General features: G+C 45.4%; 2 protein-coding genes across 3 annotated transcripts in view; one reads left to right on the plus strand and one right to left on the minus strand.

The window, feature by feature from the left end:
• Positions 1-15378, minus strand: part of NTSR1 (neurotensin receptor 1) — a 119833-nt gene extending 104455 nt beyond the window's left edge. For both annotated transcript variants that reach the window (XM_083507620.1, XM_083507619.1), the window contains exon 1: positions 13964-15378. In XM_083507620.1, coding sequence (XP_083363746.1) covers positions 13964-14653 — 690 coding nt within the window. In that variant the 5' untranslated portion in view covers positions 14654-15378. The remainder of the gene's footprint in view (positions 1-13963) is intronic.
• Positions 1-24964, plus strand: part of LOC310708795 (uncharacterized protein) — a 236043-nt gene that overhangs the window by 201221 nt on the left and 9858 nt on the right. The window lies entirely within an intron of this gene.

The raw sequence follows: 24964 nt of genomic DNA on the forward strand, positions 1-24964 counted from the left end.
CAGCGGTGCGGTGGCAGCAGGAGGCCCCATTAGTTAAAGTGGTGCTTCAGGTTAAGAACAGTTTCAGGTTAAGAATGGACCTCTGGAACGAATTAAGTACTTAACCCGAGGTACCACTGTACAAAGAATCCTGGTGGGCAGAGCTGAGAGAGATTAACCCCCCTCCAGTTTCATCTAACCGGGTCTCTGAAATACAACACAGGCCAGCATGCTTACTGAGAGTCAAGTCTTGCATATCTGTAGTTTTGCCATTTACTGACCTGGCAGTGACCAGCAGAATTTTCAGCCCAGGAGGACTGTTGCCAAGACTATTCTAGGCATAAGTTCTACTGGTCACAGAGTCCAGCTCTATTTGGCACAGAATTTTAGTTTGTCAGGGTATAGCGTGTTTGTTTGTTTGTTTGTTTTAAGTTAACAGCAGTCAAAACACGAATGGAGGCAGGGTGGCAGACATCCCATAATCAGCCCACCCATGCACTCAGCTCAAACCATGTGGTTCTATTGTTCACACACAGCCTCCGGGTGCTTGGAAGCCAATCATGTCTGAAGGGCACCGTAATGAAAGTGTTCGAGGAAGGGAAGGAGACAATTGAATGGCTGCTTTAAAGATTAAAGCTAGGAATGAGATTTGCTTGGTCTCTTCCACAAGCAAGGACTAGCAAAATTAACTTCTGCCCTTCTGCTTTTGTGCAAACTTCCATGGAAATTGGGGAGGAAGAAAGCGCGGGGTTGCAAACTCCATCTGCGCCCCCCCCCCAAAAAAACATCCCCTTGCTTTTTTTTAATTCCCTGCCACGGACGGCTTGCAAGAAAAAGCAAATGCTTTATAATCAACAGACACATACACAAAATTATGTAAGAACTGGCGGAGCTCGGTAAGCCAAGTGATTATATAAAGTAGTGAAAGCAAAGACTTATTTAATTTCCATCCAGCCACAAGACGGGCTTCCTGGTGCAATGAGGGTAGGATTAGTCATTCTTGGGAAATGCCATGCACGTTCGGGAAGATAAGCTGCCTTTCTTTTGTGATGTGACTCCACACAGCCTTCCCTCGAATAAAAGATTTATGCCATAAGGAAGGCAGAATTCAGATCCACAAGCCTGATTTCTTTCTTACCTTGCTGTTTCCTTTGGTGCTGTTCTCCAACATTTCTATTCAGTTTAAAATGCAGTGCAGGACAGAACCCCCAGCACTTATAATAATAATAATTTATTATTTGTACCCCACCCATCTGGCTGGGTTTCCCCAGCCACTCTGGGCAGCTTCCAGAAAGACCAAAAATACACTAAGATATCACACATTAAAAACTTCCCTGAACAGGGCTGCCTTAAGATGTCTTCTGAATGTCAGGTAGTTGTTTATCTCTTTGATATCTGATAGGAGGGCGTTCCACAGGGCCGGCGCCACTACCAAGAAGGCCCTCTGCCTGGTTCCCTGTAGCTTTGCTTCTCACAATGAGGGAACCGCCAGAAGGTCCTCAGCACTGGACCTCAGCGTCCGGGCAGAACGATGGGGGTGGAGACGCTCCTTCAGGTATACTTAGACAGATCCTGAGGCTCTGCTGTTGTTCAGTGTCAGGGACAGAGAAGCAGAGGAGGAATGGTGGAGACCGACTCCCCAGCCTGACCCTTCCAGAGAAGAAGACAACAGTTCAGAATTACAACAGGGGTTTGAGGAAGATCACAGCTCAGAGGCAGGTGAGGGGGAAAGCTGGGAAATAATGGGAGAGGAAGAGGAGGAAGAAGCAGCAGCACCAGGGGAGCAACAGCTCAGTGTCTTTAGAAATCATTCCAGATTCCCCCTCTCCCAGAACCTGGCAAGCCTTGAAAGTAGGAGAGCAAAGAGCTTCAAAGGCAGAGGGGCACTTATCAGCACCCATAAGTAATGATGCATGAAGGGAGAGTGGGGGTGGAGACTCATTATTCCAAGATGCTGCATTTCTAAGCCTCTCTCTGTGAATATTGAATAAAAAGCAGCTGGTAAGAACTTCTCCTTGTCTTATCCGTTCCTGGCAATCTGCCACGGGGGTTTCTGTACACCCATGTACAGCCCACGTCTTCAGCATCTGCATGGGCTGGGTGTCGGGAGCACCTTCTCTGACCTTCCGATCGCAGGAACGCAGGAACAGCAGAGCAGCATTCCCGAGGAATAGGGCCTGGTGCTGTGGACTCACATTTGCTCATGTGAGCACCTCAAAAGCAGCAGAGTAACGGAAGCAAAAAGGTCCATATAGTTAAAGCTATGGTTTTCCCAGTAGTGATGTATGGAAGTGAGAGCTGGACCATAAAGAAGGCTGATCGCCGAAGAATTGATACTTTTGAATGATGGTGCTGGAGGAGACTCTTGAGAGTCCCATGGACTGCAAGAAGATCAAACCTCTCCATTCTGAAGGAAATCAGCCCTGAGTGCTCACTGGAAGGACAGATCCTGAAGCTGAGGCTCCAATACTTTGGCCACCTCATGAGAAGAGAAGACTCCCTGGAAAAGACCCTGATGTTGGGAAAGATGCAGGGCACAAGGAGAAGGGTGTGTGTGGTTTATGGCTCTCCAGATATATGGCTCTCCAGACTCCAACTCCCATCAGCCCCCACCAGTGTTACTAATGGTCAAAGATATGGGAGTTGTGGTCCAGCAGTGGTAACTACTGCTCCAGCAAAGGAGGCGTTTGCTTCTGCTGTGGAAAAAAAAGTACTGGGGCTGTGCTCCCAAATGTATCTGTTGCACTATGTCACTGCTAGGTTGAGTCCTTGGCATCTACAATTAAAAGCATCTAAAGGCAAGAATTTTGGGAAGGATCCCCGCCTGAGATCGTGGAAAGCCTTTGCCTGTCAAAGTAAAATATGCAACTCTGGGCTAGAGGCAGGTTGGTATGATTCATTGTAGGGAAGGGATGGGAGCCTGTGCCAAGGGATGGAACATCCGAAGTCTGGCCTAACAATTTCACATTTTTGAAAACCATTTGCAGACTGAAATAGAGCTATCCTTTGAAATTTGCTCCTCTCCGAATTTTGCAATGCAACCCGTGGGTCAAGTAATACGTACAAAAATGCATAAATTTGGGTAGAGTGTACATTTCTTTAAAAGGCATAGATGAGTGAAAATAATGAGCAAAAATGCATTATGTCAGGGAGAATTGCTTTGCGATTATTTATTAATTAATTAATCAATTAATTCACCTGAGCTCACAGGGTGGTTTACAATATAAAAACATAAAAATAATACCATAGTAACAAACAAAAACAGCAACCCCTCCCAGCACACAGAGTTTAAAAGATTGTTTAATTAGCCAAAGGCCTTGGAGAAGAGGAATATTTTTGACTGGTGTCTAAAGATATATAGCAAAGGCACCAGGTGAGTCTCCCTGGGGAGAGCATATTAGGGGGAAATGCACAGAAAAGTGTGTATATTTGTAGGAATTCGAACTAAAACGATGATGAATTTTCATGAGGACTTTTTAAAAAATGGCCAACTGATGTGGAAATGTGGAGATCTGAGCATAAGATTTTTTTAAATGAGATATTGATACATTTGTCTCTCCCTACTTGCAACCCTCTAAGTAATGTTGGACACCAACTCCCACCAGCATGGCCAGTAGTCAGAGATGATGGGCGCAGTAGTTCAAAACATCTGCAGTGGAGGGCCCAGCTTCCCCATCCTCATTGTAAATCATTTTTATATGTCCAGATCTCTCCCTGCTCAGCCGCAAAGTCAATGACGGGCCTTGATGAAGTAGCTGTTTGCTCCGCTTGCTTCTGCACACGAAGACTGTCTCAGTTTGAGACCGCAGAATCCGAAATGCAAAGAAAAGGGAGGGAGGATAGGACGTCTAACTCAACGGGAGGCTGGTGGTTTATTGATCCATGTCAAGTTACCTGGATTACAGGCACTCTATTAAAGTAAAGAGCCGAGGCAATTAAAAGGCAGAAGGAAGAGATCTGCAGGGCTGCACACGAAGGAGGCATAATGATACCAGCCGTCCTGAAAGAACAAGGCAAAACGTCTGTCTAGATCATGTTCTGCCTCTCCTGTGGGAGACGGAATGCCTCTGGATATTAACCGCTGGGAATCACAACTGGGGAGAGCACAGTTGTACTTGGGTCATACAATCACATGATGAAAGAGTTGTAAGGGTCCCCAAGGCTGATCTAGGCTAACTCCCTGAAATGCAGGAATCAGAGCCAAGGAATCTCTGACAGATGACCATCCAACCTCTGCTTAAAAACCTCCAGTGAAGGAGAGCCCCCTTCTGAGGTCCCATAGGCAACTAATTGGACAATTTGTGAGAACTGGATGCTAGACCAGATGGGGTTTTTTTGTATGCTCTTATTTACACAAAAGTTTGCCCTCATTTTACAGGTTGAAACATTAAGGCAACACGGGCCAGGAAAGGCAAACTCTGACAGATCACAGGGTGGGGTGTGACCCGATGTTCTGGATCATGCCAACTTTAAGAGCTTTTAAGTATGGTCCCCTGACTTCCATTGATGTCACAGCAGGGTTACCCATATGCATGATAAAGGAAGCATGCATCTTTCCTGTATTAAGATTGGAGTCACATTTCACGTGCACACCAGAAAAGGTTGGCTTTCGGAGTGTTAAGGAGTAAAGCTGATCCACCCTCAGAGAAGCCTATTGCCATTGTTTCTTCGTGATCCAGAGAGTCTGTCCTATGGGATGCACGACAGAGGCCAGTCTTTGGTTGGAGAAAGACTTTAGCCTATGCTTGGCATGCAGACAAGGCTTGGCAACAGGTGATGGTAAAGGTACTTAGCCTGGGATTTGAAGAACTTCTGTCAGTCAGAGTAAAGGGGTCAGCAAACTTTTTCAGCAGGGGGCCGGTCCACTGTCCCTCAGACCTTGTGGGGGGCTGGACTCTATTTTGAAAAAAATAATGAACAAATTCCTATGCCCCACAAAGATCCCAGAGATGCATTTTAAATAAAAGGACACATCCTACTCATGTAAAAACACGCTGATTCCTGGACCATCTGTGGGCTGGATTTAGAAGTTGATTGGACCGGATCTGGCCCCCGGGCCTTAGTTTGCCTACCCATGGAGTAGACCATCTACTCTGGCAAAATCGCTACATGAGACCAGAGCAGTGACTGGATAATTTTGCTGTGCGTGTCCCAACATTGGAATGATTCAACTATTCAGTCATGCCTGATGGAGAGCAGGTATGGAGCAGAATTATTCCTTCATATGGAATGGGGCAGATCCAAAGCAGTAAATCATACAGAAACGCAGTGAGCATTACTGGATTCATTTTGTGTAGCACGTTCATATCCCCCAGCACAGAGACTGCATTCCCACTTTCCACTTTACAGCTCCCAGAAGTTGCTGCTGCTTTTTTAAACAGAACAGCCTCAAGCTACCCAAATTCTCCTTTGAAAATGGTACTTGGGAGACAGCCACCTTTTGTGCCTTCAGTGCTATTCTTTTGCCTCGCAAGAATCCAGCTCATTTCAAAGTGGGGTTTTTTTAGTTTTCTTTTGCTGTTGTTGCAACCACAGTCTGTTGCCATAGAGCGTGGATCTGACAATGTAAGCAGAGAAATGTAATTTCGAGGCGGGAAGGAAGTAGGATGCTTGTTTAACCCGATGTCTCTTGACATTTTCCTAACAAGAGAAAGAATAACTTAAAGGGATGAAAGGAGGGAGGGAGAGCAGGTGGGTTCCTTTCTAGCTGTTTTTAACTCCTCTCCAAAGGAGGAAACAGCATTAGACCAGATGCATGGGGTCAAGCAGCTGAGTAGTATCCACTAGCTGTTTCTGACTTTCCCTGTTTGGAGCACATGCTTTCAGTCCTAGTTTAGTGAACCAAAGCTAGGAATAACCTCGTTTAGTTAACCCGTTTAGTTAACCATAAAGAAGGCTGATCGCCGAAGAATTGATGCTTTTGAATGATGGTGCTGGAGGAGACTCTTGAGAGTCCCATGGACTGCAAGAAGATCAAACCTCTCCATTCTTAAGGAAATCAGCCCTGAGTGCTCACTAGAAGGACAGATCCTGAAGCTGAGGCTCCAATACTTTGGCCACCTCATGAGAAGAGAAGACTCCCTGGAAAAGACCCTGATGTTGGGAAAGATGGAGGGCACAAGGAGAAGGGGACGACAGAGGACGAGATGGTGGGACAGTGTTCTCGAAGCTACCAACATGAGTTTGACCAAACTGCGGGAGGCATTGGAAGACAGGGGTGCCTGGCGTTCTCTGGTCCATGGGGTCATGAAGAGTCGGACACGACTAAACAACTAAACAACAGCAACAACAAGTTAACCCATGCCACTCTCCTCAACCTCCACATGTCAGCCTGGCTTTCCCCTAGAGAGGCAATGCAAGCAAAGAGCATGTGTGGGATCTGAACACACAGTGAGGAACCTCTACCTTCCCCTGTAGCAACCCACCCCAAGGATTTGCTTATACAGTGGTACCTCGGGTTAAGAACTTAATTCGTTCTGGAGGTCCATTCTTAACCTGAAACCATTCTTAACCTGAAGCACTGCTTTAGCTAATGGGGCCTCCCACTGCCGCTGTGGCGCAATTTCTGTTCTCACCCTGAAGCAATAACCCGAGGTACTATTTCTGGGTTAGTGGAGTCTGTAACCTGAAGCGTCTGTAACCCGAGGTACCACTGTAATAACACAAAAGCCTGCTGGATCAGGCTGATGACCCACACAGTCCAGCATTCTGTGCTCCCATTGGCCAATCAGAGCCTTAATGTTAAGTTGTCCAAAGTTTTCCAGTTCCAAGTGACAAGCTGTTGAGTAGCCACTAACGGAGATAACCTATCAGTTCTTTGTCAAGTAAGCTTTTCTGCTCTTAGTCAGAAAGGGACAACAACCCCAGTTGTGGATTCCGCAACCCTTATTGTTGAGTGATCTCCCTTATCTCCTTGAAAACCAGAGTGCAGAACTTTGATGCCCTGTCACAAGACTACCACATATCATAAAATGTAGCCTTGATGCTAAAACCCCACTATATTTAGGTGAGACTTGAGTGCTACAGTTTTTAAAAAAGCATTATAACACTGTGACGCAAGATGACACTCTAGAGTTTGATCCTTCAGCAACGTGATTTCCCATTATGAGTTTTACAACATGTTTTCCTGATTATTATTTTTTATGCGTCTAGATCCAGCCCTTGTCACATTTGCCCGGTGTTAAATGGATTCATTTCAGTATGTTTCCATCAATTCTTGCTGATAGGAATCTTAGTGTTATTTTGTGTCCGTATTTTTCACCATTCTCCTAAGCCAATCTCAGCACTCAAATCTTCCTCCTAAATTCTTTTCAGTGACTGCTCTGCTTTTGCTTTGGGTGCCTTCATTTATCTCTCTCTCACAACCCTGATTCTGCCTCCCCTTGCTGATTCTGCTACACATGCCATTTCTCATTTCTCACTGACTGATGGGAACCCATGAGGAATGCTTGAAAGACGGCAGAATCCGAGACCAGGGAAAAGAGGCGGTGGAAGAAGATTGGAAAAAATTTAAGAACTATCTTAAGAAATACTGTAAAATTAATGAGTGTTAGAATGGCGCTGGTTTTATAAATTAAGGGGTTTACAGCTGTAAAGATTAAGACTAAAAAGAAGAAAGGAGGTTATTAATTTGAGAAGATTGAGAGTAAGAATTTGCTGGAAAAAAGTCTGAAATTAGAATGCAGTAAGGGGAGGTATGGGGGAGTCTGGGAAATAAGTTATACGAAAATAAGGATCTGAAATTATACATGTTTTTGTTTAGTTTTGTGTTTGTTTGTGTTGCTGTGTTTGTTAAATTTTTTGTGTGTGAAATCTGAATATTATTATTTTTTTTTAAGGAATGCTTGAAAGACGTGGGTGTGTTTAGCTTGGAGAAGAGAAGGTGAAATGGAGACATGATTTCTGTCTTCAAGTACCTGAAGGCAGTGGCGTAGCGTGGGTTGTCAGCACCCGGGACAAGGCAAGTAATTTGCGCCCCCTAACCCATGGATTTGCGCCCCCTAACCCGTGGATTTGCACCCCCTAACCCTAACCCCCAGATGTTGCACCTGGTGCAGCCGGCCCCCCTGCACCCCCCACACTACGCCACTGCCTGAAGGGCTGTCAAAAGCATGAGGCAAGTCTGTCCCAACATCAAATGGCCCTTCTTCCTCGGAGGGTTCTCTGACCATTAAGCCTAAATCTGCTTTCCTGAAATATGCATCTCTTTATTCTAGTCCCATTCTCTGGTGCAATATAGAACAAGCAAGTCTTAGTGGACTCTCCTTTTCTTGGCAGTGTTTTCAGCATAGATTGGGTGGGGCATTTGTCTGGGAAGCTGTAGCTGCCAGATTCCTGAGCAGGGAGGCTAAGATTGGATGACACGCAATAACTTTCCCCATCTTAAATTCTATAATAATTCCACCTCCATTCTTCTCTCATGTGCCTCATTTTGGTCTAGGTTTTTATCCTGAAATTTTATCTATTGCTCTACTATTCTTTATCGTGTTATGGATGATTTGCATCAACAGTAATTTCTGAAGAAGGAACTTTGTTTGGAATCAGAAGGGTTGCAGATTTCAATGCAGATTTTTAATGAGGGAGTAGATATCCCTCATTTGAACTGCACTCACAACTGTCATTTACTGCACAGAATGCCCCCAGGTCACATTTGTTCACAAAATACGTCCGGCAGTAAAGAGCTCCCTGGAGCCTTTAAAGACTATTGCAGAGGCTTCCTGCTCCAATAGTTTAAAATGTTCCCAGTGGCATTCTTACTGCAGGAAACATGTGAGCACAGTTCCTGGAGTAAATCTGCTATTACTCCTTGCTTCAGTCACGGGGAAAGATATACCTCTGCCTTCTTTCTGAAGCGAGGGCAGGGAAAGCTTTATTATTTATTAGCTATTTAAGGCAGCACATATGATCACTTCCTTCCCCATGTTATTCCCACAACAACTCTGTGAAGCAGACTAGGCTTAGTGACTGGACCCCTAAGCGACATGGCTTGGAGGGGTGTTGAACTGGAGTCCCCTCAGCCCTAGTTAGGGATGAGGGGGAAACACACATTTAAAGGCAAATCCGTCCAATTTGCTGTTTCCTGAAACAATCCTTGAACTGAAATACAACCATCCTTCAAATCCTCCAATTTTTGCATTGTGGTTCGCCCACCGAGTTGTTGGCGTCTGTCTTTCTCAAAAGGCAATGGAGTATGCTTCCAGGCAGGGGGGTCAACCCATTTCACCAGCAGCACCAAAATGACCTGTATGACTGTATTCTGCTCTGGTCAGACCTCACCTGGAGTACTGTGTCCAGTTCTGGGCACCACAATTCAAGAAGGACACTGACAAACTGGAACGTGTCCAGAGGAGGGCAACCAAAATGGTCAAAGGCCTGGAAACGATGCCTTATGAGGAACGGCTAAGGGATCTGGGCATGTTTAGCCTGGAGAAGAGGAGGTTAAGGGGTGATATGATAGCCATGTTCAAATATATAAAAGGATGTCACATAGAGGAGGGAGAAAGGTTGTTTTCTGCTGCTCCAGAGAAGCGGACACGGAGCAATGGATCCAAACTACAAGAAAGAAGATTCCACCTAAACATTAGGAAGAACTTCCTGACAGTAAGAGCTGTTCGACAGTGGAATTTGCTGCCAAGGAGTGTGGTGGAGTCTCCTCCTTTGGAGGTCTTTAAGCAGAGGTTTGACAACCATATGTCAGGAGTGCTCTGATGGTGTTTCCTGCTTGGCAGGGGGTTGGACTCGATGGCCCTTGTGGTCTCTTCCAACTCTATGATTCTATGATTCTATGATTCTATGATTCTATGATTCTATGATTCTATGATTCTATGATTCTATGATTCTATGATTCTATGATTCTATGACCTCTTTGGGGTACAACCCTGGGCAGTGTGTGTGGAGGTCTTGGGCTGCTCAGATGCCAAGACAAGCAAGTCCCTCACTGATGCAGTCCAAAGGAAAACAGAGCAAGCTGTTTGGCACCAGCTTGGCTGCAGGAGTTGCTGGAAGGTGGCAAGCAAGAAATCATTCAACTACCTTACGGACTTCACTCCAGATTTGTGTACTGTTGACTCCTGAGCATCTTCTTCACCCAAAGGCAGTGAAGGTTTAGGATCAGAATTTCTCTTCCCCATCTGCCCCTCACTTCCCTCTACAACACATGCAGACAAGGGCGGAGGAAGGGGCTGCGGTGGGTGCGGTCTGCCCCGGGTGTCACCACTGAGGGGGGTGACAAAATGCCGGCAGCACTCACCGTAGGGCCTGCAGCACACCTGAGCCACATGTCTCTCCTGCGAGAGACGCAGTGGCTTGGGCACGTGCAGGCTCCGCACTGCCCAAATGGTCCACCCGCCACCTCCTTCCCAGCTGCAGGGTGGCTGAGTGGAAGGAGGCAGGCAGACTCCGGAGACCCCACAGTGTGGCTCACGCCACCCATGGGTGCGCAGCTCCAGGTGCCCGAGCTGCTTCCTCTGCCACTGCATGCAGAAACTTCTTTCTTGACCATTGGAACCATTATTGGTCTCCTCTGCTCATCCTATCTTTTGAATGCAGGTCCCTAACTCAGCAAGGGTTGATACCCATTGGCTACCCTCACCTGGTTTAGCCAGCCCGTCAGAGGGGTTTCCTGGGGTGTGGCCGCTGTGGCATGCTGGCCGCTTCTCACCCACAGGTGAGAGCTGAGTGCAGGTTGGGGGCCAAAGGTGGACAAACTACCTCAGAAGGAGCACAACAACCAGGTTAACTCTAGTTCAGGCAAACACGTAGTTCCTCTTCAAATCTCCTGTATTCCCATAAAATCTGCATTCTGGAATGTTAGTCATGAAACTCCCCCACCCCCACCCCGAAAAGCCACCAGAGGGATATCCCTCTGCACATGCTTCTTACTGGCTGGAAGAACAAGAGGACAAGTAAAGGGTGTAATTATAGCCATGGAACTTTTCTCAGTTCAGGCACAACCTGCCACTAGTGTAGAATGGAAAACCCCACTGAATGACTGGGGTTCTGAATCATGTAGGAAGCCTTTCTCAACTTCCATAGGAGAAACAAGTGGTGGTCAATCTCCAGGAATCTTATCCCAGCACAGAGTACTAGGAGACATCTGCCCTACTGAGAAGTGATTCCTTGGAGCAGTCCCCACCTCTAGCTATCCTCTGTGGCACTTCATGGGATTTTGCATAGGAATCTGAGTCATACCAAAGGTCTATCAAGTTCGGTATCATCTACGATAAACGGCAGTGGCTCTCCAGGGTCTCAGGCAAAGTTCTTTGCCCAGCCCTACCTAGTGATGTCATGGATTGAACCTGGAACCTCAGGGTGGCTAACACAGCTCATAACCCCTTCCTTGCTGTATGTATGCTTTTAAAAAGGAGGCAAAAATGCGTCCTTTTCACACCTATTGACTTCCACAATTACTTTACATCAGGTAGTGTGCTCCTAGTGGGACACGGGTGGCTCTGTGGGTTAAACCACAGAGCCTAGGACTTGCTGATCAGAAGGTCGGTGGTTCGAATCCCCACGACGGGGTGAACTCCCATTGCTTGGTCCCTGCTCCTGCCAACCTAGCAGTTCGAAAGCACGTCAAAGTGCAAATAGATCAATAGGTACCACTCTGGCGGGAAGGTAAACAGCGTTCCGTCCACTGCTCTGGTTCACCAGAAGCGGCTTAGCCATGCTGGCCACATGACCCGGAAGCTGTATGCCGGCTCCCTCAGCCAATAAAGCGAGATGAGCACCGCAACCCCAGAGTCAGCCACGACTGGACCTAATGGTCAGGGGTCCCTTTACCTTCACCTTTAGTGTGCTCCTAAGCAATGTGTTCCTACAGACGCATGGAACAAAATTTATTCTGCCTTGATTTTCGAGAAGGATGTTGCTCCTTGACTTTCTTTGGCATCCCCTCTGGGCCTGGGATACATTGCTAGGACAGGAAACTGCCTTTGTTCTCCTGCGGATCTGCGAGACATTTAGTCCTGAAGTGCTTCCTTTTAGAAACAAGGGTCGCTTTGTTGCTTTTCTTTCTTTCTTTTTTCCATTTTGCAGCTGGCTAAAAGGAATGCTACTTGTTTGACACTGATATTGATTCAAAGTTTGCTTGCACTTAAATTCATGCCTCAGTAAACTTTAAGAACACATGCAGAATTCCTCACATCCACCGTGACATCAAAATAAACCTCCACTCTGTAGGCTCCATCTACAAACTCATCTGAGCACAGTGTTTTGGCAAAATTCAACTCCCTTAAACCCAAGAACCCAAGTTCCACTTGTTTTGTAATTAGAGGCATAAGTTTCCCACACACCAGACACTCTGGAACACTTAGCACACCTTCCTGAAGCTGAAATGTGCTGCCTGATCCACAAACCACTTGAGCCTTCTGGAAATCAGGATGCATATGCCAATCAATGATTAAGTCGCTCAACCTAAAGCGTTGAAGTCAAAGGATGCTACTCTATCCATGCCTGCATACTTCCAATAAACATGAATAGCCTTTGCCTGTAAGACTGTAAGGGTATCCACAGTTAGCTCAAAGCTAATTTTAGGAATGCACTGAAAATCACTTCTATGGAAAAACACAGCATTTTGGGTTGCACATTGCATTCCTATGCAAAGTTCCCAGTGAAGCCCCAATGACTTAACTTCCCATTCATAGTAATGGGGTGCAGCTCTCAGCTGTTAATGTCTTCTCGCATCCACTTGCCATCCCAAATGCCTTGGTTTGTCCTCGTTATGTTATCCACCATCAGGAACACTGGCACACGTTTAGGAACGTGTGTGCCCCTTCTAGGAACAAGCCAATAAAATACTACATGGCTGAATAGTAGCCCTGGTGGCATATCTCAACAATGTGGCATTTTATCTCAGCATGCAGCCGTGCAAATGATTCTTTTGCACATGTACTGGTTTGCTTCACTATGAATTAACATGGAACTCCCCACTCTTCTTTTCCAGTCTATTATACCTGTGAGCAACTTCAGGGAATGTTTTAGCATGTTTTGCACACTTAATAACCATGGAAAGCCAGGGCCTCCCTCATAACCAGGCAAGTGTGTATTATGTGTGCAAGCTCAGAAAAGAAAAGAAAAGGTACAATATGTCAATAGTGCAAAAGCTTCCGTTTCTTGAGAAGCTCTACTTTCCTTTTTGTTTAAAAGCAAGTTTCTAGTCCCCATTGTTGAGTGAAAATTTTTGTAACATATGGGGAAATCCCAGGACCCCAGTGTGGTCCTGAATAAGATTTCCAGTGGTTAGAGAATGAATTTCAGTGCCCTGGCTAGATAGCTCCTTGCCTCTTGAGCAGCAAAAGCAGAATAAATTAAAACTAAATAGTAAACATTTCAGACTTAATTGTCTAAATAATATAGAGAAATCATGCAAATCGGCTGGACTTGTACAGTTTATACAGTTTGCAGAGCTCAGCTTCCCATTTCATTGGGGCAGACAGCACTCAGCTTTGCTTTTGAATCTTAGGACAATTTCACACATTACGCAGGCAACAAACCTGGATTTGCAGGTGAGCATTCTTGCAGTGTGGAACCCGGAGCCAAACTCCACCAGCTCACAATTGTACATGTGGGACTCATGTGTGTTTGTTGCATGTACACTACACTTTCCTAAAAACCGTAGATGTTCCTTTACACCGTGTCATGTGGGAAACAGCCTTTATAGAATTGCAAGCAGCTCTCCTGCAAAGTTCAGCAAGCTTGCTGGCTTCGGTCATTTGGGAACAGCGGCACGCAAGGACTCCCGACGAGAGAGCAACACGAGGAACTGAGCGTGCTCGAGAGAGAGAGAGAGCTTCTGTCATCTGCTGTGACAGGGGAAAGCTTATGGCTTTATAGGAAAATGAGCGTCTGCTTGCTATGTTTTCAATTTTTTCCCCTAAGTCACTAACTAATCCCTGATCTCTAGGTATTAAACATAGCTAGAGCCGGGTGCAGTTTAGACAAGCTGCCAGCAGCAATAGAAAACAAAGCAGACATAGAAACTGACCTGGATGACAACTTTCAGTGTGGACGCTTCTACTATCTGGGTGCAGATCACGGTGCCTGGATCTTGCTTGTATACCTCTCCCATGGTCAAGATCATCGGAATGGCCAGCAGGAACGAGGCGACCCAGATGCAGCTGATGAATTTTTTCGTCCTGCTCCTGGACATGATGCTCTTGGCTTTGAAAGGGTGGCAGATGGCCATATATCTTTCGACACTGAGGCTGGCGATGTTGAGGGCAGTGGCATAGGTGCAGGCGTCCCTCAGGAAGTAGTAGCCCTTGCAGATGTCGTTGCCGAAAGCCCAGGGGTGATGGACCCAGATGAAGTTGTAGAGTTCGATGGGCATGCAGAGGAGGAAGATGAGCAGGTCGGAGAACGCCAGGCTGGCCAGGTGGTAATGGACGGTGCTTTGCAGGTTCTGCAGGGACTTTTTCTGCACCAGGGTGTAGGCAGTGATGGAGTTGCCAATGGTCCCCACCAGGAAGAGCACCAAGTAGATGATGGTGACCATGACTTTGGAGTAGATGTCCGTGTTCACGTCCAGGTCCTCCTCATTGGGCACCTTGGACCCAAGTTCTGAACCATTGGAGACATTCCCAGCTGAAGGCAGCGCGTAGTTGGTGGGCAGCAAGTGAAACTGACCCATAAGGTATCCCAGCTGGTAGAGCGAAGAAGTTGTGTTAAGGTGCATGTCGGCTCTCCTCGCAGAGCAGAAGGCTTCCTGGAACGTCGCTGAGGATGCTTGCTTTAAGGATGCTTTCCAGCCCCAAGTGGTACCCAGCTTTGAGGGAGGCTGCCTGGAAACTGTCGCCTGAGCAGAGGGTGTGACTGGTGCTGGTTGCTGCCAAGCAGCGAGAGTGCAAACCCAAAGTGGAAACTTGTCTTGTTTTGCAATGTGCTGGAGAGGAGGAGCCTGCTGACAAGCCTCTCTCTGTGTGTATAAGAGAGAGGAAGGGGAGAGCAGTTGGAAGCAGCCTGCCACCGAGACGGCTCCAGAAAAAGCATGCAGCAGTTTTCACTTGCGAGCCCAGAGCCAGGCAGCAGGCAGCTCTCGTGTCTTTTCCCCTCTGACTCTCCTCCCCCCATCCCTGGCTCTTTGTGCGTGCCTCGTTCTTTAGGCTCCTGCACTCTCCAGATGCGAATAGCGCTAATGTGGTTTAGCAGGACAATAATCTCTCTCTCTCTCTCTCTCTCTCTCATTCCCCAGGATGAGCAAGTGAGTGAGAGAGACTGAGCCGTTCTCCCGGCCATGTATACATTATATGTGTAAGTAAAGATGGGGGAGAAATTTGGTTTTGTTCTCATTGTAATGTGAAGCTACTGAATTTGCGCATCTCAAATTGCTACGCCAAGTGCAGAGATTCCTTGGACATTTGCACTTCCTCTGAATTTTGCAATGTGCTCCTCCAGTGGAACAGTGTCTACAAAAAGAAATACATATGGGGAAAGGGTGCACAGAAATGATATACCAGTAACATGCAGAAAGGGACTATTTTCGGGGAGGTGTGTGTATTATTCAAACTGCATGAAATATTGTGGTCTTAGGAGAAATTCACTTTAAAATGCTTGCGAATTTTTGCAGGAATTAAAGAAGGAAAGGAAAAAAGCACACCCTGTGAGTTGCTGCAGAAATCTGAACTGAATTCATGATTGGAAAAATGAGAAACTGAGGGAAATTGACAGATTCATCCAGCAGAAAGCTGGCCAATATTTTCCTTATAGAGCTCTCTCGTCCTTTCATCTTCCCCATCTTCAAAACCTCTGAATATTTATAAGGGGGGGGTCTCCTTTACATTTCCCCCTTGTAGACCAGTGTTTGCATATTTTTCAGCTTTATGGATTTCATAACGAGTTAGATATATCATTTATGAAGACTATCATGGGAGGTTAGAAATCATTCCAGCTCCCTGGCATTTCTTCCACAGGGGACCAAGCAGTGGAAACAGGTTAGTACACTGTGTGGAGTCATCCTTCTCCAATACACTTTCTCTTGTAGGGAAACCTGCAGTTGCTGTTTGACTCCAACTCCCATCAGCCACAGCCAGCCTGGCCAATCGACAGAGATGATGGTAGTTGCAGTCCAACAGCTTCTGGATGGCTACAGGTTCCCTATCAGTGCTGGATGAATTTTTCATATTCCCTGTCTAATGGATCTCCATACTGGGCTCCCCTGAAGCAGGGCACACTCAAGTCATTCTGCTGCCTGAGGTACCTCACCCATGCAAATGCTAACCAGACTACCAGATGACTCTTAATTTGGTGAAGGCATCAGGCTAGCTTGGGGAAGGACACAGGGCAGGCTATGTGGTACCATGTCTGCTGCCCACCCATAGCATCTGCCTACTGGGAGAGCCAGTTTTACCCAGGACCTAGTGCTGTGGGCTGGCTGAGTTGTCAATCGAGAAGCACTGAGTTCGAATCCTGAACCAAACATAAACACAGCAAGTAGTCTCAGGCAAGCCTTTGTTCTTTCATCCTCATCTGGCCTCTTCATCTGCAACAATCCTGCTTTCTCTTACAGAATTGGACAACTCTGTTAACACATGGGAGGTGCTTTGAAGAGTCATAGAAAAGTCACAGGTTGCACAAGTAGTGTGTCAAATTGACTAGCGACTCTGGAAGGTCAGAAGTTGCCCTGAAATTACAAGGGGGCACAGGGATCAGGTGACACAGAGGTGATGGAAGGTGAGGGGTCAGGAAGTATGACTCCATCCTCCTCTTACTCTCCCAATTTTAATCTCCAAATCAGTGTGCATCGAATACCCCCCCCACTAGACCCTGGATTTTCATGGCAGCAAAAAATCAGTGAAAGGCTTGTGGTGAAAGGAGATTTACCACAGACACAGGGAGGGATGACCCACAGCGCCACCCGCGTCCCTGTAATGCAAAAACATAGTAAACCAAAATTAAGATTGGAACAATGAGATACAGAACTTGACTAGTGATTTATCAATCACTAGCAACAAAGAATATTGAACCTCTGGGTCTCGGGTGGTGCTGTGGTTTAAAACCACTGAGCCTCTTGGGCTTGCTGATCATAAGGTCAGCAGTTCGAATTTGTATGACGGGGTGAGCTCCCGTTGCTCCATCCCAGCTCCTGCCAACCTAGCAATCTGAAAGTCCAAGTAGATAAGTAAACCTTCCTGCAGTAGGAAGGTAAACGCCGTTTCTGTGCACTCTGGACTTGTCATGGTCCTCCATGTGCCAGTAGTGGTTTAGTCATGCTGCCCACATGACCCAAAAGCTGTCTGTGGACAAACGCCAGCTCCCTTGGCCTGAAAAGCGAGATGAGCACCACATCCCATAGCTGCCTTTGACTGGATTTAACTGTCCATAGGTCCTTTAATTTTGTTGTTGTTTAGTCGTTTAGTCGTGTCCGACTCTTCGTGACCCCATGGACCAGAGCACGCCAGGCACTCCTATCTTCCACTACCTCCCGCAGTTTGGTCAGACTCATGTTTGTAGCTTCACGAACACTGTCCAACCATCTCGTCTTCTGTCGTCCCCTTCTCCTTGTTCCCTCCATCTTTCCCAGCATCAGTGTCTTTTCCAGGGAGTCTTCTCTTCTCATGAGGTGGCCAAAGTATTAGAGCCTCAGCTTCAGGATCTGTCCTTCCAGTGAGCACTCAGGGCTGATTTCCTTAAGAATGGATAGGTTTGATCTTCTTGCAGTCCATGGGACTCTCAAGAGTCTCCTCCAGCACCATAATTCAAAAGCATCAATTGTTTGGTGATCAGCCTTCTTTATGGTCCAGCTCTCACTTCCATACATCACTACTGGGAAAACCATAGCTTTAACTATACGGACCGTATAGTTATAGCAGAAGATACAGTGATTGCCACCAATAGGCATATAATTCACCACCATGAGAATAGGATACTGGACTAGATGGGCATTTGCTTGACCCAAAGGTCAAATGCCACTGATTTCCCATGAGTTGTATTCAACATAGCACTAAGGAAATTGTTGCATCCCTGCAAGCATTTCTGGAGAGGTTGCACCACAATGCTGATGAGGACTAAAGGACAAAAAGAGACCTCAATGCAGAAATGTGGAGCACTGAACTTAAACGTGGAAAAACAAGAAACCGAGAGGAACTAAAATTGATAGATTTCCCCACGTCTGACCACAAGGTTGTCTTATACCAACCATTCTGTGGAATTCAGAAGCAGGAAGGAGAAAACACTACCAGGCAGCTATTTTTGTTTCAACTAGGCTGTCCCATCTACTGCTACACTGCCATGCACATCAGAGAGAAAACAGATTCATGTTTGTCCAGGAAGCCTTTGCACTCTTGCTTAAGCATTCTCATTATGACATCTTGTGCTTTCTCGAACCTTGTAAGGCTCTCTGGTGTGCAAACAGCCTGCCTAAGGATAAACCTCCTGTCCATCTCCCATATTGACATCAGGCAGGAGCCTTCCTTGGAATCTGTTTGATGACTGATAAAAACATAAAAAAATTTCCTTCCAGTAGCACCTTAAAGACCAACTAAGTTAGTTCTTGGTATGAGCTTTCGTGTGCATGCACACTTCTTCAGATACACTGTGTGCATGCACACGAAAGCTCATACCAAGAACTAACTTAGTTGGTCTTTAAGGTGCTACTGGAAGGAATTTTTTTTATTTTGATTATGGCAGACCAACACGGCTACCTATCTACTACTGATAAAAACATGTTTGTTTAGGCAAACCAATCCAGTATGCATGTGTTTCAGTCTGCGTTTTTTTTTAAAAAAAATCTTATTGTTGATTTATATATTTTTTGAAAGTTTTAAATAGTTGTTTTTAACTGTTTTTACTGATGACTTCATTGAGTTTTTCATTTTGTAAATTGCTTTGAGGTTGTTTTACAGGTTTTATGAAAAGTAATAAATAAGATAAAGTAAGTAAATACGTTAAAGTATGGAAAGATGAGAGCAGCTTATTCTCAACTAAAGCTTGACTCAAGTCTTGTGGTTATGTTTTGAGGAAAATCTTGCTTTGAGCCTCTGCCATTCATTGCTTTTGGCTATACACAATAAATTGATTGTCACATGATTTTTGTCTTTGCTTTTTTAAACTTTGTTTTTAGCTAAGGGATGCTTTGGTCAAGTCCATGCTCTAGAATCACAAAAGATGTCCCAACTTTCCCCACTCATCCCTGTAGCAATTTTTCTAAAAAAGAAAGAAAGAATCACCATGCCCCTTAAAAACAACAACAACCAAACCAAACCAAACACTTCTCTTAAGTAAAGGTAAAGGGACCACTGACCATGAGGTCCAGTCGCAGACGACTCTGGGGTTGCGGCGCTCATCTCGCTTTATTGGCCAAGGGAGCCGGCGTACAGCTTCCGGGTCATGTGGCCAGCATGACTAAGCCGCTTCTGGTGAACCAGAGCAGCGCACGGAAACACCGTTTAAAAAGAAAGAATCACCATGCCCCTTAAAAAAGCAACAACCAAACCAAACAAACGCTTCTCTTAGTACTCTTTAAATGCCACAGACTCCTGGACTTCCACACTTCCTGAAATGGTCATTGGCAAGGTAGGGAGGTCATGATGTAATGGCGTTTTCTGGGCATTTGAGGAAGTGCATGAGGCCGGCTTTGCAAAGACAGGCACCAAGCCATAAATTGAAAAACAAACAAACAAACAAACTTGAAAATAAAAAACACCCACAACTCAACCAACTTGTATCATTATACAAATTATAGAGCAAGAAGAAACAAACCTGGCCCACTTCCATGTAGATTTGCCTTAAGTTCTCACACCTTTTTATCCCTCCTACCCTATCCACCATCAAACACCAGTAAAAACATGGCAGAAATTATTGGCACCACACTAAAATTGTGAACCATCTTTGGAATAGTCTTCAAAGGCAGCCCAACATGTAATGCAATGCAATGCAATGCAATGCAATGCAATGCAGTAGTCTAATCTGGATTATGACTAACCATGGCCATGGTATCTCTGCCAAAGAGATAGTTTTGGAATAATAATAATAATAATAATAATAATAATAATAATAATAATAATAACGGTGGTACCTCGGGTTACATATGCTTCAGGTTACAGACGCTTCAGGTTACAGACTCTGCTAACCCAGAAATAGTATATCGGGTTAAGAACTTTGCTTCAGGATGAGTACAGAAATCGTGCTCCGGTGGCGCAGCAGCAGTGGGACGCCCCATTGGCTAAAGTGGTGCTTCAGGTTAAGAACAGTTTCAGGTTAAGAATGGACCTCCGGAACAAATTAAGTACTTAACCCGAGGTACCACTGTTTTGAAATCGTACTCATAATGCTTTGTTTATTTCTTATATAGGCAATTGCACACAATCGGCACACATGCGACCACTGACATGCATGCTGTTTTCAGCACGGTAAGGGGGCAGGGCAGAACAGGGCAGGCTTATGCACGTCCCATTGATGTGCACGGTGACTTGGAACATAATCATGATTTAAATGGGGAGTTGCCTGCATTGCATTACAATTTGAATCGTATAGAATTCCATGTAGTTCAGCTTGTAAGTATCCTCCACAGATATGCCACGGACCACCTGAATGAAGCTTGTGGACCTCTGGTGGTCTGAGGGCCACAGTTGACCACTACTGCATTCACATGTAATTGTGCCTAACGCAGCTTTTGTATATTGAAATGAACGGCAGATCATTGTAACAGGAAAAGGGGAACCTTCCGTTCTGCAGTATTAAAGGGCTTTTCTCTGACGTAGCCCTTAAACTGTGCAGGTGCATTTCAAACAAGCCTGCAAAAATAAAATAAAATAAAATAATCCTTCCTTTGTTTACCCCTGACTCCAGCCTCAATCCTTGCTATTTCTTTTTCACTTCTCTGGCCTTTGTACTCAACTTGACCTTTTAGGTGTATTTGTACCGGAAACTTAAAATAAAAATAAAAACCCTGGGTGACGGGGAGAAAGCCAACCTCAAATGTTACACTGACTTAAAAATCTTTTAGGAAAATATCACTGGCATGACCTTACCTATTAACAGGTTTTTTTTAATGAAGATTCATTTGGAACCTGAAGGGGAAAGCTTACCAAATGTCAAGGAAACTTGCCTTTGTCATGCCCTAATGCACCACAATCTGGAACATTTTATTCCAGTTAATGCAACTGTACTTTAATTTCCCTTGGCTGGGTAACTTCAAGGGATTTGGAAGCCTTCAGTTGCAAAGTTACCCCTGAGAGAGACACATTTCCTTTTTCCATAGAAGCAACTGCCAGAAACGTGCTCTTTGACAAATTTCTCCCATGCATGATGCCCTCAACTGATTTACAGTTGCTCAAACAAATGAACAGGAGGCGCCCCAATTTTTTTGTTACGCCAAATTGCTGGCCTCGGGCTTTAAATTAACCAGGGAAGTTGTATTGCTTTTCAAAGAGCACCAGGGTGCCTGTACAAATGGCCAAGGTGGTAATTGCATTTTTGGCTGTGTGTGCCGTTTCCCTGCTTACAAATAGTTCCTGTGCTTAGAAAGAGGTGTGAAAAATTAAAGGCTTCTCAGTGCACTGAATTTGATTATTAAATGTCGTGCTTCAAGAGGGATGTTTACAGCACATGCACACACCAATGCCTGCACACACAGAGACTCTCTCTCTCTCTCTCTCTCTCTCTCTCTCTCTCTCTCTGTGTGTGTGTGTGTGTGTGGCAACTGCAAGGAATGCAGACAGATTTATTCCCTCCCTCTCAGTTCCTTCTGCAGACTTTCAGAACTTCTCTAAAGAAACTGGCATGTGCGGATGACCAGTGTTGGTACAGCGGTACCTCGTTTTAAGTCTGCCATGTCGGTCGTCCATTCTGTGGAATGTCCGCAGGAAACCCGGAAGTACCGGAACTTGTTACTTCCAGGTTCGCAGCTTGTGCATACACAGAAGTGCAAAACCGCTCCACGCGCATGCGCAGAGTGACGCTCAGTCAAGCGTCCCTTTTGTCGAGCGTCCGGGGCTCCGGAACGGATCCTGGACTCAAAACGAGGTACCATTGTACTGGGTTTTGCCCGAGAGCAAAAATTCACAATGAATTTGCACAGAGGACATCAAAGGAATTTTGAGAAAAGAGAAATAAACTAAACTAACCAGAGTTTATTGTGGGGCTTTATCGTGCATCTTACCTGTGGACCTGGAGTACTATGTCCAGTTCTGGGCACCACAGTTCAAGAAGGACATTGACAAACTGGAACGTGTCCAGAGGAGGGCAACCAAAATGGTCAAAGGCCTGGAAACGATGCCTTATGAGGAACAGCTAAGGGAGCTGGGCATGTTTAGCCTGGAGAAGAGGAGGTTAAGGGGTGATATGATAGCCATGTTCAAATATATAAAAGGATGTCACATAGAGGAGGGAGAAAGGTTGTTTTCTGCTGCTCCAGAGAAGCGGACACGGAGCAATGGATACAAACTACAAGAAAGAAGATTCTACCTAAACATTAGGAAGAACTTCCTGGCAGTAAGAGCTGTTCAACAGTGGAATTTGCTGCCAAGGAGTGTGGTGGAGTCTCCTTCTTTGGAGGTCTTTAAGCAGAGGCTTGACAACCATATGTCAGGAGTGCTCTGATGGTGTTTCCTGCTTGGCAGGGGGTTGGACTCGATGGCCCTTGTGATCTCTTCCAACTCTATGATTCTATGATTCTATGATTCTATGACTTCAGAAAATAAATGCAGGAAGAGATATGCTTTGCATGGCTGTCTGAAATCCTGGAGAGTAACTGCTAGTCTGTGTAAATAGTACCGAGCTATAAGGACCAATGGTTTGACTCAGTATATAGCAGGTTTCTCTGTTCCTAGCCATGCTGAAGAGTTACAACATTCAGAGGTTTGTGGGTAGCCAATATACTTCTGTCATGTCCTTCCTTTCCCCCTCCTGAAATGCCCTGTTCTGTTTCTTTTTGATTTTACTTGCAGAATCATAGACTTGGTGGAAGATTGTCAATAGCACCACTTAGTGGCCAGGTCTTCCTGGCTTGCAGGCTGCAAATGTTTCACTTTTTAAATTGTGTGGTTGCAACTGAGACAAGTAAGTTAAAATTAGTTATATAGGGGGCAGGGGAGGCAGTCTCTCTCCCCCCCCCCGCCCAGTATTTAGTATCCGATGCTATTTTTTCTCAGGGACATATACTACAAAAAGTAATCCAAACCCTTAAACATAAGAACATAATAATAATAGCCTGCTGTATCAGGCCAATGGCCCATTCAGTCCAGCATTCTGGGAGCAAGTGTGGTGTAGTGGTTAAAAGCAGTGGACTCGTAATCTGATGAACTGGGTTTGCGTCTCCGCTCCTCCACATGCAGCTGCTGGGTGACCTTGGGCCAGTCACACATCACTGAAGTCTCTCAGCCTCACTCACCTCACAGAGTGTTTGTTGTGGGGGAGGAAGGGAAAGGAGAATGTTAGCCGCTTTGAGACTCCTTAGGGTAGTGATAAAGTGGGATATCAAATCCAAACTCCTCCTCCTCCTCTTCTTCTCCTCACAGTGGCCAACCAGATGTCTGCAGGAAGCCTTTAAACAGGATATGAGCAAAACAGCATTCTGCCCACCTGAATTGCCCAGCAGCCGGTATTTGGAGGAATACTGCCTCTGATAGTATGTGTAAATATGAATGACCAACTCCAATTCCTCAAAAGATTCCATCAATGGTGTCTCTGAAATTTTTTACACATCACTTGGGAAGACAGGCAAACTAATGCCATTGTACTGGAAGAAGCAAAGATCACCAGAAATGATTCTTCAACATCAACTTTGTTGGACTGGTCATGTTGTGCAGATGCCTGATTATCGTCTTCCAAAGCAACTACTCTATTCCAAACTTAAAAATGGAAAGCGTAATGGTGGTAGTCAACAAATGAGGTTTAAAGACTCTCGCAAATCTAAAAAAAAATGTAGTATAAACACTGGCCTGTGAGCGCTCCAATTGGAGAACAACCTTTACCAAAGGTGTCATGGGCTTTGAAGACACCCGAACTCAGAACGCAAGGGAGAAACGTGGTAAGAGGAAGGCACGCTTGGCAAATCCACGCCGTAATCAACTCCCCCCCACCCCCGGAAACCACTGTCCTCACTGTGGAAGGACGTGTGGATCCAGATTCATTGTTAAAACTGTGCTCATGGAAGACAATCTTACTCGGCTATGAGTAATCGCCAAAGAAAGAAGATATGAATGACTCACTTTATAGTAGCCCCAAGAGGCTCTCAAAGCACCTTACAAAGGATTCACCACCACCCCAAAAGGGCTCTTGTGGCCAAATCCTGCTTGCCAGTTTCCCACAGGTATCTTCTGGCCACTGTGAGAACAGGATGCTGAATTAGATGGACCTTTGGCCTGATCTGACGGGCTCTTCATATGTCCGTATGGTGCTGGGGTTATTCCGGTGAGATTTCCTGTCTCCATCTTTGGTCTTCCTTGATTTTGCCCTTCAGAGGCTCCCCCTACTGGGCAGATGAGCTCACTGAAGAAAGAGAATGGAGCTGACGAGATGGTATTTATTCCATCTGTGATGGAGGCAACTCTTCCTTTGCTGTAGTTGCATGGCAACTGCTCTCAAATGTCTTCCGAGAACTTCATAGCCAAAAAGAAAAGAAAAGAAAGACAAGAAAAAGGTTTCAAAATGAATCATCTTGCAACAGATTACTTTTTCTTGCATCCTCACAGCTGCCATCCTTCATTGGGACTACTAACTACGAATTTGTCCATTTTGGTTTCTCTCAGTTTCTCGTTTTTGCCAATTTAAGTCAGTTCTCCACATTGCCATATCAGTGTGCATTAAAAAAAAAAAAAACTTTATGAAAATTCACCAGTGCCAACTTAACCCAATATGCACGTTTTTGTATGCAGTTTCCCCTAATCAAGAATTTTTTGCAATGCGCTTTCTCCTTATGCAATGCATTTTTGTACACCATTTTCACTAATATATTCATTTTAATGCATATTTTACCCTAGAATATGCATTTTATGTACATATTACATGACAAGAGAACTGCATTGCAAAGTTCAGAGGTGTATGAATT

This window comes from Podarcis liolepis, assembly GCF_965112155.1.
Source record: "Podarcis liolepis genome assembly, chromosome: 6".
NCBI lineage: Eukaryota > Metazoa > Chordata > Lepidosauria > Squamata > Lacertidae > Podarcis > Podarcis liolepis.